Genomic DNA, 13,738 nt, shown 5'->3' with positions numbered 1-13,738 from the left:
TTATTTATACAATTTTATTTTTCTTGTTAAAATGCTTAAAAATTATTTGAGTATTTGAACTAATTTTATTAGCAAGTTAAGTGTAATGCACTTATTTTCGGAAAAAACGGATTAATTTTATTAGAAAATAAGATTATTTTATTTCATATTATTTGACTATTTGACTAATGTGTGTGCACTATATTTTGTGATATTATTACTATAAGTTACGTGATTTATTTATTATAATATAATATATTTAAATTTTATTAGAAAGTAAAGTGTAATGCACTTATTTCCGGTAAAATGGATACATTTGGATATATTGCCTGTGAATATTTTGACCGTTAGATATTTTGATTTGGATATTTTATAGATGTGAACAGAATAGGTAGTTGACATTTTTGTTTAGATTTTATTTTGAATCTATTAAAATGGTTATAGTATAACTTTTATTATGCTTAGGTATACCTAATTGATTTTGTTGAAGAAGTTTTTACCTAGATTGTCGTTATTTTTTTTAGTCTAATTTAATACTAATACTAATTTATAGTATAATTTAATTATAAAAACCATAATAATCAATTATACTTTATACTACAACGCAACTTTTGACAATCAGTAGATTGTTTGAGACTGCATGCAGGATGCAGATTGCAGAGCTTACCCCATCACGCCTCCGGCTGAGTAGGCAATGGGAAACGACCAGAGGCGTATTTATGATTTTGGCACCCTTTTTCCCCCTAAAATAAGCTCGGCGCCTCTTTAAGAGACTTACTATTCGGCGCCCGAGGCGATTCCCCCCTTCGCTCCTCCCAAATACACCTCTGAGAACGATTGGGTACCCCTTCTATTTACTGTGGTTTCGCTAGATTTTGCACATGAAACAGCGAGAAAACACAAATAGTTCACTGACTTACTATTAAATTAACAGTGTTCATAGTTATAATATTTCATTTTCAAACAGTATTAATACTTGTACAATTATTAATTATATGATATATAGTTGTACATTATTATTATGTAGGTAGTATGTATATAAATATATAATATCATAACTTAACTTAGTCTTTAGGTGTTTGTATAGGTACCTATTTGTGTAGGTATTATTATTTATTATTACCTAGGTAAGGTACTTAATGTAATTTAATTAAGTCGTATAGGAAAGTACATATTACATTATTAAAAAATATGGTTTATCTTCTAACTAACATTAAAAATATAAGTTAACATACCTACACAATAAATCGATATCCTATCTAAACTAAATACTAATTAGTACATTATCCATAAAGGACAGTATCAAGTATACCTATTCATCGAATGATTAATTATTTGATGATTTCAGTTACCGAACAGTATTATAATATTAAATGATCTGCTATATCTTGAACCTTGAAGTTATTGAGAACAAATAAAAAATAAAAATACGCGTAAGTAGCTATTTGACGTATTTGTTAGGTCTTTTAACACCTAGATGTGACAAATAAAAAAATTGTTTATGTTAACGATTTTTTAAAGTTTGTAGATAACAATGTAAATATCTTTTGCAAAAAAATAATTTAATATTATTAAAAATATAATTTTTAATGATAATTTAGAAGGTATTAAATATAGAAATATTAGGTACTATCATTAATGTTATTTTTCCTATAAACATATTATATTGATTGGACGATTATCATTAAATAATTTTTTATTTAACCTTAAATATAATTAATTATATATAATATAATTAAATAATTAATTAATATTATTTTACTATTAATACTCAGCATTTGGTCATTATTTAAAAATATTTATATTCTATTAATTTGTAATTTTGAATGCCCACATCACTATTCTTTAATTTTAAAATAAAATGTACCTAATTCTATGTATTTAAATTTATATCCAGGAAAATATTTTATGGCTTGTATGATTTTTATATATTTATATTATTGTATTAAATATTTATAATTTTTATATTATACAAGTAAATACCTACACATTTATATAATCTGTTATATGCACAGTGCTAATAATCTTTATTTAATATTATTTAGCTTTTAGTTTATTGTTAAGAAATTAAAAATAACGTTAAGATTTTACATTAAATAATGATATTACTTACACAACAAGCAACATTGCATAAAGGTTTAAACAACAGAATTCAAACTTATTTATTCTTATGGATATCAAATGTTCATTGAATAATTTAATAAATATATCTGTGCATAAATATATGCAGTGGATTATGATGACAAATTTTTTCTAAAAAATATAATATTTATAATAAGGATTTGGAAGTTTAGTAGTTACCCATAGATGAATAGAAATTAAAATCAATATGGATTCTAAAAAAATAATCAAAATACAAAAAATTAAGAGTAATAAGTATAAAAATTTAATTTTTTAAATTATTAAATACGATTACAAGATATAACTAAATAAAAGATATATAAATATACAGTCGGGTCTCGATAATCCGAAGGAGATTGGGGAAAGGGGTCGTTCGGATTAGCGATTTGTTCGGATTACCTATGGCTTAAAAAAAACATCAAATTTATTGTAATTTAAATTATGAAATTTTATTTTTATCTGTAAAAACTCGTTATTTCAAAAGACAATGAATATATAAAAATATTAATATAATTATGAGTATAATTATGAACCTTACTATTTAAAATATTGATTAATTTTATTACCGGAAAATATTATTTATAAATACATACACATACGTACATATTTCATTTAGCGATAAGATAATTCTCAAGCCCGTTCGGATTACCACGTCTTTCGGATTAGCCTGTGTTCGGATTATCGAGACTCGACTGTATTTTAAATGTACTGTTTTTAACCCTTTAAATGTATAGAATTTCTAGTTATATTATAAATCTCCTAAAAGTTTTAATTACTTATTACTAATATTTCATCAGTTTCTATGAGTAACACTCATCGGATGCGAGTAAAACTCACCCTTTTGTATTCCAAGTTGATCCAAAAATTAACTACTAGTAGTGTAGTAGGTACTAATAGTGCTTATATGTTAGATGAGTGATCTGATATCACAGATCAGCATTTTACATTTGTTATAATATAATAATAACAATAATAATATAATAATAACATAGGTGTTTCTGACCGCAATTATACTTTTCCTTGCAATTGTTTGATGTTCAACCTCTGAAGACTGATATAAGCTTGAGTGTAGATGAGTCACTTGACTCAAATTCAGTAAAAAATAAGTCCATTTGAGTTGTGGTTTTAAAAGAACCAAACATAAAGGGATAAACATATTGAATTGTATCTCAGTTAGGTTAACAGTATTGACCAAATTAATTTTTGGATCAACTTGGAATACAAAAGGGTGAGTTTTACTCGCATCCGATGAGTGTTACTCATAGCAACTGATGAAATATTAGTAATAAATAATAATATTATATAAAAACAAAGTTAATTAGGATAGTAATTAAATAGTTTTATAAATTATTCTGTTTGTTAACTATTATTAAATAATTTTAGGCATAAAATCCACCGTTTCAAAAACAAACAAACAATGACACAAAATATGTATTAGCTGGGATAATAAGATGAATATTATAGTATCTATAAATTAGTATCAATCTCAATATTGAAGATAGTTAATAATAAAATAAATGTGTTAATAATTATTATAAAAAATGCTTATATTTTATTTATAAAATATGTTCTCAATAGTAATTTTATTAAAAATGTGTAAATTATGATGAAAAATGAAAAAAACTAATGTTATTACTGAATATGTTTAGCTGGCCAATAATTTTCCATTATGTATTAATGTATTATGTTACTAAAATAACTCATTTTAGATAGTTATTAAGAGGACATCTTACCTGTAAGTGTTGTCTTCATCTTATTAATGCATGATATACCACAACTTATGTTCCATGGTTTAAATTTTGTGTTGTTAGCATACATATGTTAGTAAATACTAAATTGACCCATTCATCAAACTTAAAGGTAAGAACATTTGTGTTTTCTTGTTGGTATTTTTTAATTTTTAAGCAAATTATAAGCAGTCCTTGAAAAATTATTAAAAATACTTTTAAAAAAAGTACTATTAAATAAAATTATTTTGTTTTTTTTTTTTAAATCATATAGGGCAGTAATGGCAAATCCATGGCACGCGGACCCGAGGTGGCACGTAAAAAGATTTTGAGGGCACGTGAAAAATAAAAATATTTTTACTATTATATAATAGGTAAAAATATTTTGAGCATATGTCTTTTATCGGTCAATAACGATTATTCAATTTTATCTGTAGATAAAATAATAATATATAATAATAATGTATTTAGTATGTTATCTACGTTTCTTGAGAGTAAGCTGCAAAAATATATATATATTTATATTATTATATTATTTATATATTGTACACGTCTATTGAATATCAGTATATGTACCTATTATGTTACTATACTTACCATAGATTTTAACAATTTCACAAATACTATCTATGACATGTTTGACTGTTTAGTGGTAAATACAATATGTTTACAATTTTAATTCACATACATTTCAATTAATATTAATAAAATTATTAAATTTTAATTATTCTTAAACAATTCCAATATAAAATAGGATGTGGCATTTTTTAATTTTAAAATTTTTTGTGAAAAATGCTTTTAAAAAGTATTCAAAATACTTAAAAAAATTTAGGATACCATAAAAATACTTTATATAAGGTATTCAAATACTTGTATTCGAATACTTTACAAGTCTGGTTATGAGTCTATAAAAAATATAAATTTAATAATTTTTTCAACTTGCTTAAAAATTATAATACAGTAGCGTCACAGTAATCCGAGCGACTTTGTACATCGCCACCATTCTATTATTATATAAATGAGTATGTATATAATTTAAAATAATTATAATAATTTTGATTAATTTAAAAAAATGTAATTAATTATTATATTTATTGTTCTCAAACAGTTTATACATAAATTAATAAGAACAATTTTTAAGTTTAAATTGCAAGATAATTTTGTAACAAAGTCATAGCCCATAGGTAATCCAAACAACCGGAACAACCCCTCTCTCCAATTCCATTCAGATTACTGCGAAGCTACTGTATTGTAAAAATCTTATGAGAGAATACAAATGATGTTCTTACTTTTAAGATTGATAATAAGTGAATTCATTCTAATAATAAATAATATTAAATCTAAGAGTATACATTTGAAATTAGTAAACAAAAATTTGGTTGTTATCCATGCGTAAAATAGAAACAACATATTGATGGTTTCACGACAAAAGGGGACAAGCGACATAATAAATATCAAGGTTTTTAAGAGAGTAAAAAAATGATTTTCATATATTTTACGATATTGGCGTTTGGAACCCAAAAATGTCACTTGGGCCCATGTTTTAGAATTCACATATTACAATGGTCATTTGTATCCTAAATTTAAAAATTTGATAACTTATTATAAGATGATCACACGGATGTACCAGTGATAGATTATGATATATCTAAATTTCCAACAACCGATAATAACAATGTTGCTTAGACCCTAATGTCACTTATCCCTTTTTGTCGTGCAACCATCAATGTGTGGATGTGAAATTCTCTTGAATGAAAATATATATTATTAATGGGAATATGCTACCTGCATTGCTATGTAATCTTGTACTACCTATGTTATAATAAGCTATAAAACATTGCCTAACCTAACCATATAATTATTGATTTGTAACTACACAACACTGATTTCTTAGTGCTAAACACCATACGTAAAATAATAATAATTTACAAATTATCTAAGAAAAATAATTTTCATACTTTATTCAATTTGAATTATAGTAGTTTATTACATTAAACCACACATTTGTGTGTGTGTGTGTGTGTGTGTGTGTGTACATAAATTATGTAAAACATAAAAGTTGAAAATTAATTTTTTTTTTATTAAATATATAATTGTGTTCTTGTCATAGTTTATGATAACTTTCTTGGAGTCATGAATTCTTTGACATCATCATCTGTAATTTTGCTTCTGTTTGTTTGGTGTTCCTTCACAATTTTTGAAATAGATTCAATCAATATTTTTTTTAATTCTCCAGTTAACATATTTCCAGAAGTATAAGCCTATTAACACATTAAAACCATATGTTTATTTTTAATAAAATGATAATAAAAATTCATTAATTATATTCATTACTTTTTCAATTTGAATTAATTCTTCATCACTTTCTAGAAAATGTTTTAAATACTGATATGATATATCCACATTACAATCACCACCCTTTTCACGGTGTAATTCAACTGTTTCTCGGCCTCCAGAAAATGCATACTTGTTGATCTGTTTATAAGAAATAATAAAATGGATAAAAAAGAAAATATTTCAAAAAATTTAACTAACTTTATTTTTTATTTCCTTAGGAGTATCTTTCAAATAGATAGATGAATTCAAATCACTAGCTGACATTTTAGTGTCAGCTCCTTGTAAAGACGGTAAAAATGATGAATGTATTAAAGCTGGTTTTAAGTATCCAAGTTTAGGGGCAACATCTCTGGTCATTCGAAAATATGGATCCTGAAAAAAAATATTTTTATTAAACAATTAATATAATAAGATAATTAAATGTAATTCTCACCTGATCAATAGCACATGGAACTAAACAAGGAACTTTTTCATTTCCAAATATAAATGGAAATGTTGAAGACAAGCAAGGAGCCGCTTGAACAGCAGGGAATGCAATTTTTCCGATTACATCACTATCTCCAAATCCAAATATACCTTTTACTTGATTGAATGTAACACTTTTTTGAATTCTCAGTACATTAGCATAAAAAGACGGACATTGACTAAAATCATTTAATTATTTTTTTAAATTATAATTTTTATTTATTTTAAACAAATATATATTAATGCATTAGTTTAAATATGTATAATACCCCATAAACTGTAAATCTGAAAATATAAATGTGTTCTTTTTGTTAAATCCACATGCTATTATATCTTTAGCATTTTCAATAGACAACACCTTTGCTTCTTCTAATGTTAAATCTTTCCATAAGTATTTTTCATCATCAGTCAACTGTATAACAAGAGGAACATTAAAAGCTTCTTGCAACCATCTGAAAACAATAAAATATTAGTTACTGTTATGTTCAGAAGAATTTAAAATAAAATAAATAAAAATCTTACTTTGTAAATATAAATGGTATTAAATGTCCAATATGAAGAGAGTTTGAAGAAGGTCCTCTTCCTGTATATAAATAAAAAGGTTTTCCTTGTTCATATAAATTTAAAATACTGTATAAATCTCGATGTGAAAAAAATATTCCTCTTTTAAGGAAATGGTGAACCGGTTTTTTAGTAACAGCCTCGATCCGCGAAATTAATTCGTCATCAATTTTACTACTACCAAATCTTCCTAAAAAAGAAAAAGAAAATATAAGTACCTATTATTTGTAATTACAACATAAAAGTGTAATAACAATCTATTAAATAATTTTAATTTTCATTATTATATTATACTTACAAACCTAAAAGTTAAGAATTGAAATAACAATTTATTATAAACATAATGTAATCCATGTACCTAATCTATAATAAATAATAATAGAATATAAGTAATAATATTGTATATATATATGTATTTTATTAATTTAACACGTTTATTTTAATTTACTTTAAATTGTATTATTATATAATTAGAAAAAAATACCTATTTGTTTGTTATTATATGTAAACAAAAATAAATAAGTAGGTAAATTAACAAAAATTACCTAACTAGAAATATTACTAATAATTAATAACTTATATAAAAAATTTGTTTATTTAATAAAACTTGAACATTTAGCTTAAATGTAACTAATGTTAATGAAGTTAATATTAAATTATTTAAATAATAATATTAGATTTAAAAAGCCATGGATCAAAATGATACAGTAATAAATAAAAAAATAATTTTTTAGAATAGTTTAAGCTTAAAAATTAGAGCAGGTTACAGACTAATAAAATAATAAGTATTGTTATAACTTATAAGACATAAATATTAATCTATAATATTTGTTTAATACTTAAATACAAACATAAATATAAAATCTTAGCATCTATATAAATAACTAGCTGTCCTTGTGTACTATCTATGTTGCCTGTACAAAATGCATTTGTGTTAAATTTGGTTGCCTAATACTAACATTTAATATAATAAATCATATTTTTTATTTTTTTATTTGGCATATAGATGATATTTCCGACATATTAATGTAACTGTCTTGATCAGAGTTGCTCGTGTAAATTTTGATTATTTAAAAATAGCAAATAAAAAAAATAAAAATTAATTTTTGCTTGTTTGGCTGGTATCGGACTAAATAATTTTTTTACAGTACCTATTCATAAGTTTTTATCAATAATTTAAATTTTGTCCACGACTGTTGCGTAGGAAGACGACCGTGCTACTAAAGAAAAATATTTTTGAATATTCATCTATACTCTATAGTCAGCGCACGCCAATATATCAATGTATCAGTATGTTTTTCTCAGAATTGATTGACTAATATTTTTAATTACAATAAAATATATCTTATGTCACTCAGAAATAATGTAGCTTTCTCCTGGTGAAAGAATTTTCTAAACTTAAGAGACGTTATACTCGCATGTGTTTTTTCTGTCTTACTAATGTTCATCATAGCAAATTTGTGTTCAACAGAACACATTTTATGTTGTTAGCTTTAATAATGCAATCAATTTACCTATTATCAAACTTAAAGGTAAGAATATTATGTATGGAATGCCCAATACTCAATTTCAAAGCAAACAACATAAAATGTGTTCTGCTGAACGCAAATTTACCATGATGTATGTTACGACAGAGACAACACATTCGGGTATAATGTCCTCTTAAATTAAAAAATTAGGAAAAAATAAAAATTGCATATTATCTACCGGAAAAACATCTAATGTCCCAGCGAGTAAATTCACGATAGTTGTATACAATAGTAGTGTATGAATGTTGAGGACAATGAATAAATCAACAAAAATGTAAAACGTATTTTAAGTGTAAAGCGATATAGGCATTGATCCATATAACAACTTACGATAAAAATGGTAAAATATTGCGAAAATATAATTATTGTTACGGGGAAAGAAAAGTAATAAAATAATAATAATTGCTTACTGATGAGTTTGTCATAGTCGATTCCTGTTTTGTTCTTTGAACAAACATTCCACGGGTTCACCACATCGTCTTCGTTGTTGACTTCTTTAGATTGCAATGACAAGTTTTCTAAGGATGAAGCCATTTTCGAACGTAAGTAAAACGTAATATACTAATATGTAATTACTAGGAAATCAAAAACCGCTATTCTGTACAAATAATTGTTGGTTATGCATCATTATACACAATAATTATTATAGGAAAGTTATCAGTTATCGGTTATCAGTTGTTATTATAATCGACGTGGATCCCGTGGAGGCATGGCTAAAAAATATTTGTTATTTATTTAGCCATGCGTGGAGGTATGTAACGATTATAACTTATAATCGTTGATATTAAACATGAAAAAGGCGGGCCAAATTGGTTACCACTCCGCTGTACAATACTAGATGTAGAGTGACTGAGTGAGTATAATGAGTGTGTTAAAATTGAATTCAATTATAATTAATTGTATACGAGAAACGATTCCGAACGAAAATAGCCTGCAAGTCTACAATATCATCAGACGGTAGACACTAAGTAGGTAAATATATATATATTTATATATCTTTTTTCGTGTTTAGTTAATTGTTATTACCAGGGTTCGGGACTTATAGCACTAAAAAGCACTAAATATGCGATTATATTATATGGCCCGATAAACTTAAGAATATGCACTAAAAACGAAATAAAAATAACTTAAAAAATTATTAACAAAAAAGATTTATATCATATAAATATAAAAAAAATTGTAATCGAAATATAATTATTAATTAATGAATTTAAAAAAATAAAAATAAAATCTTTAAAAATAAGGTTTTGAATGTTCTGAAAAAAATACACATTTATATAATATAGCCAATATAGGTAGTTAAATATTTATTAAAAATTTGTTGTTGTTAATAAAATGTTTATCTTTGTGATTGTATTGAACCATAAGGTGTTTTCGAACTAAAAGGCTCTCCTATTATCGGCTAGAATACACTTTATGCTGAAAATGAACGTTCCACGTCGATGGAAGTAGGTAATAAATATAGGAGCATCGAGCTTACTTGAAAAATACTAGATCATTACATGTTAGATCTTCTGCTATTGAATAAAGGTTCATGGACTCTCCTACGATAATGATTTTAAATATTTGTTTTAAACCATTTAAACCCTGATTTTTTTCCAAGTTTTTTTGACACTACAATTCCATATAACTAAGTAAATTACATAATTTCTGTAATTTGTATACTATACAGAATAAAGAACATATTATTAATTAATTATACAAAAACTAAGTAGGTACTTAGAAGATTTGAAAATTTGAAAACGTAAATACTAAAAAGTAAAATTATTAAAACATCAATACAAAATATCCATAATATTATTATTTACGTAAAAATTGAACATAACCGCAATTGTTTATCAGACATACGAAGCAGTGGTGACCTTTTAAAACCACAGCTTTACATCTAAAGCCGTGTTTAAAAATAAACTAATTAATAATTCATTATTTTAATTTATAATATATGATAATATTGATAAAGCGAATTTTGTACCTATTGTTTTTTAGCTTTTTAGCTTTTTTTTTAGTTTTTTAGGTACACTTGAATCTACATAAAATTCTCTATCGATAAACTTTAGATTTCACCATTCCAAAAATGTTAATAAATGTCTCAGCATGCCTTGAGTGATCTACTAATATACTGCCATCTAAAAAAAAAATAGTCATATAAATATGTATAATGGTTGGAGAAATTATAATAATGATGATTGATGACTAATAAAAGATAATAAAAATCTACCAGAGTGTTTATGCAGTGTTCGCTTAAATGAAATACATGAATGTTAATAATGGTAAATTAGAATCATTTTTACAATCTAGTGGTCAAGGTTTTAAAAAACTAACATGAGAATTGAGTGTTTTATAAGCAGTTAAAAATATAAATTTGTAATATCTGTAGAAATTATTATTTAAAAGCATGCTTCATAGTGTTTATGCAGTGTCAGCTTAAATGAAATACATGAATGTTAATAATGGTAAATTAGAATCATTTTCACAATCTAGTAGTCAAGGTTTTAAGATACTAACATGAGAATTGAGTGTTTTATAAGCAGTTCAAAATATGAATTTGTAATATTTGTATAAATTATTATGTAAAAGCATGCTTTATAGTGTTTATGCAGTGTCAGCTTCAATGAAATATATGAATGTTAATCATGGTAAATAATAATTGTTTTTTTAATATAATGATCAGCATTTTTTGACACTAATTTTATGTTATACTACTATTAATTTACTATCAATTACATTTTATATTCATTACAAGTACATTGCATAAAATCATTATTATTATCAGAATCTTCATGTCCATGTTAAATGTAAGATGTTGAAACTTTCCCAAATTCCAAAAATGTTAATAAATGTCTCAGCATGCCTTGAGTGATCTACTAATATACTGCCATCTAAAAAAAAAATAGTCATATAAATATGTATAATGGTTGGAGAAATTATAATAATGATGATTGATGACTAATAAAAGATAATAAAAATCTACCAGAGTGTTTATGCAGTGTTAGCTTAAATGAAATACATGAATGTTAATAATGGTAAATTAGAATCATTTTTACAATCTAGTAGTCAAGGTTTTAAGAAACTAACATGAGAATTGAGTGTTTTATAAGCAGTTAAAAATATAAATTTGTAATTTTTGTATACATTTTTATGTAAAAGCATGCTTCATAGTGTTTATGCAGTGTTAGCTTAAATGAAATACATGAATGTTAATAATGGTAAATAAGAATCATTTTCACATTCTTGTAGTCAAGGTTTTAAGACACTAACATGAGAATTGAGTGTTTTATAAGCAGTTAAAAATATGAATTTGTAATATTTGTATAAATTATTATGAGAAACTATGTTTTATAGTGTTTATGCAGTGTCAGCTTCAATGAAATATATGAATGTTAATAATGGTAAATAAGAATTGTTTTCTTAATATAATGATCAGCATTTTTTGACACTAATTTTATGTTATACTACTATTAATTGACTATCAATTACATTCTATATTCATTACACGTACATTGCATAAAACCATTATTATTATCAGAATCTTCCAGTCCGTTGTTCAATGTAGGATGTTGATACTTTCCCAAGTGGTAGGAATGTGAATTCCAGTCTCAGCATGCATCAAGTGATCTGCCTTACAACCATCTGAAAAAATGTAGTTGGTTAAATATGTATAATGGTTGGAGGATAAATTGTCTATAATACATGCCATAATTAAAATGAAAATCTTTATATTACAACTAGTACAGGAATACACTGAGCAATTCAGAAATGGAAATAGTCAAACAAAAACTAACACACAAACTTAATTCTTATTACAACAGTTTTGAGAGCAGTTTGCAGTCGAAACTTAAATACAAATACGAATGTAAAACTGCAAATAGATATGGAATATAAACATATAGCAGATGATAAGATATAATAATTTTGATAAGACAAAAAAGATCGTACATATCTAGTAGAATGTTTTGTTGGATTTGAATGTAAAATAAGTGTTTATAAAGAATACACTTGTAGTTTGTACAATAAATTAAAATTGCTGTTTTTTAATAGACTTTGACATAACCATACCTCAAAAATAATACTGATTTGAACATAATAATATCGAATCATTATTGAATAAAAGTACCGTAAAACATCTATTAAAACTAGACGATTTAAATTACAATACTTTGGATTATGGTTTAAGGAAAACCTAATTATGAAATAAACGTAATAATAATAAAAAGATTTTTAAAGCTGAGGCATATTTTAAGAATGAAAAGGAAAAGCTCAATTTGATTACCAATACTATATTCATATTTTTAACAAATTTCAATTGTTACACTACTATTAATTTACTATCAATTACATTTTATATTCATTACAAGTACATTGCATAAAATCATTATTATTATCAGAATCTTCATGTCCATGTTCAATGTAAGATGTTGAAACTTTCCCAAATTCCAAAAATGTTAATAAATGTCTCAGCATGCCTTGAGTGATCTGCTAATATACTGCCATCTAAAAAAAAAATAGTCATATAAATATGTATAATGGTTGGATAAATTATAATAATGATGATTGATGACTAATAAAAGATAATAAAAATCTACCAGAGTGTTTATGCAGTGTTAGCTTAAATGAAATACATGAATGTTAATAATGGTAAATTAGAATCATTTTTACAATCTAGTAGTCAAGGTTTTAAGAAACTAACATGAGAATTGAGTGTTTTATAAGCAGTTAAAAATATAAATTTGTAATATCTGTAGAAATTATTATTTAAAAGCATGCTTCATAGTGTTTATGCAGTGTCAGCTTAAATGAAATACATGAATGTTAATAATGGTAAATAAGAATTGTTTTCACAATCTAGTAGTCAAGGTTTTAAGACACTAACATGAGAATTGAGTGTTTTATAAGCAGTTCAAAATATTAATTTGTAATATTTGTATAAATTATTATGTAAAAGCATGCTTCATAGTGTTTATGCAGTGTCAGCTTAAATGAAATACATGAATGTTAATAATGGTAAATAAGAATTGTTTT

At 24.7% G+C, this 13,738-nt stretch overlaps 1 protein-coding gene and 1 long non-coding RNA gene across 2 annotated transcripts; both read right to left on the bottom strand.

Annotated features, from left to right (window-relative positions):
* Nucleotides 1-5,759: 5,759 nt before the first annotated feature.
* On the bottom strand, nucleotides 5,760-9,369 carry LOC132927150 (tryptophan--tRNA ligase, cytoplasmic). The gene is made up of 7 exons (XM_060991614.1): nucleotides 9,130-9,369; nucleotides 7,152-7,380; nucleotides 6,899-7,081; nucleotides 6,598-6,808; nucleotides 6,363-6,536; nucleotides 6,162-6,302; nucleotides 5,760-6,088 (listed from the first exon to the last, which is right to left on the bottom strand). Exons 1-7 carry the CDS (start codon nucleotides 9,251-9,253, stop codon nucleotides 5,939-5,941), a joined length of 1,212 nt encoding a protein of 403 aa, XP_060847597.1. The 5' UTR covers nucleotides 9,254-9,369; the 3' UTR covers nucleotides 5,760-5,938.
* A 602-nt stretch (nucleotides 9,370-9,971) lies between these two features.
* Nucleotides 9,972-13,188, bottom strand: LOC132926857 (uncharacterized). The gene is made up of 4 exons (XR_009661542.1): nucleotides 13,056-13,188; nucleotides 12,219-12,349; nucleotides 11,444-11,598; nucleotides 9,972-10,845 (listed from the first exon to the last, which is right to left on the bottom strand). It is a non-coding gene; the product is annotated as an uncharacterized LOC132926857 (long non-coding RNA).
* Between the last annotated feature and the right edge of the window lie 550 nt (nucleotides 13,189-13,738).

The sequence above is a fragment of the Rhopalosiphum padi genome, chromosome 3 (genome assembly GCF_020882245.1).
Source record: "Rhopalosiphum padi isolate XX-2018 chromosome 3, ASM2088224v1, whole genome shotgun sequence".
In the NCBI taxonomy this organism is placed as follows: domain Eukaryota; kingdom Metazoa; phylum Arthropoda; class Insecta; order Hemiptera; family Aphididae; genus Rhopalosiphum; species Rhopalosiphum padi.
This window is presented reverse-complemented; position numbering and strand designations above follow the sequence as displayed.

Bases quoted from the DNA above. Each gene is read 5' to 3' on its own strand.
- LOC132927150 (XM_060991614.1), bottom strand. From the start codon at position 9,253: ATGGCTTCATCCTTAGAAAACTTGTCATTGCAATCTAAAGAAGTCAAC. The intron at 7,381-9,129 runs GTAAGCAATTAT...TTTCTTTTTTAG, and splicing joins CGACTATGACAAACTCATCA to GAAGATTTGGTAGTAGTAAA. The intron at 7,082-7,151 runs GTAAGATTTTTA...TATTGTTTTCAG, and splicing joins ATACCATTTATATTTACAAA to ATGGTTGCAAGAAGCTTTTA.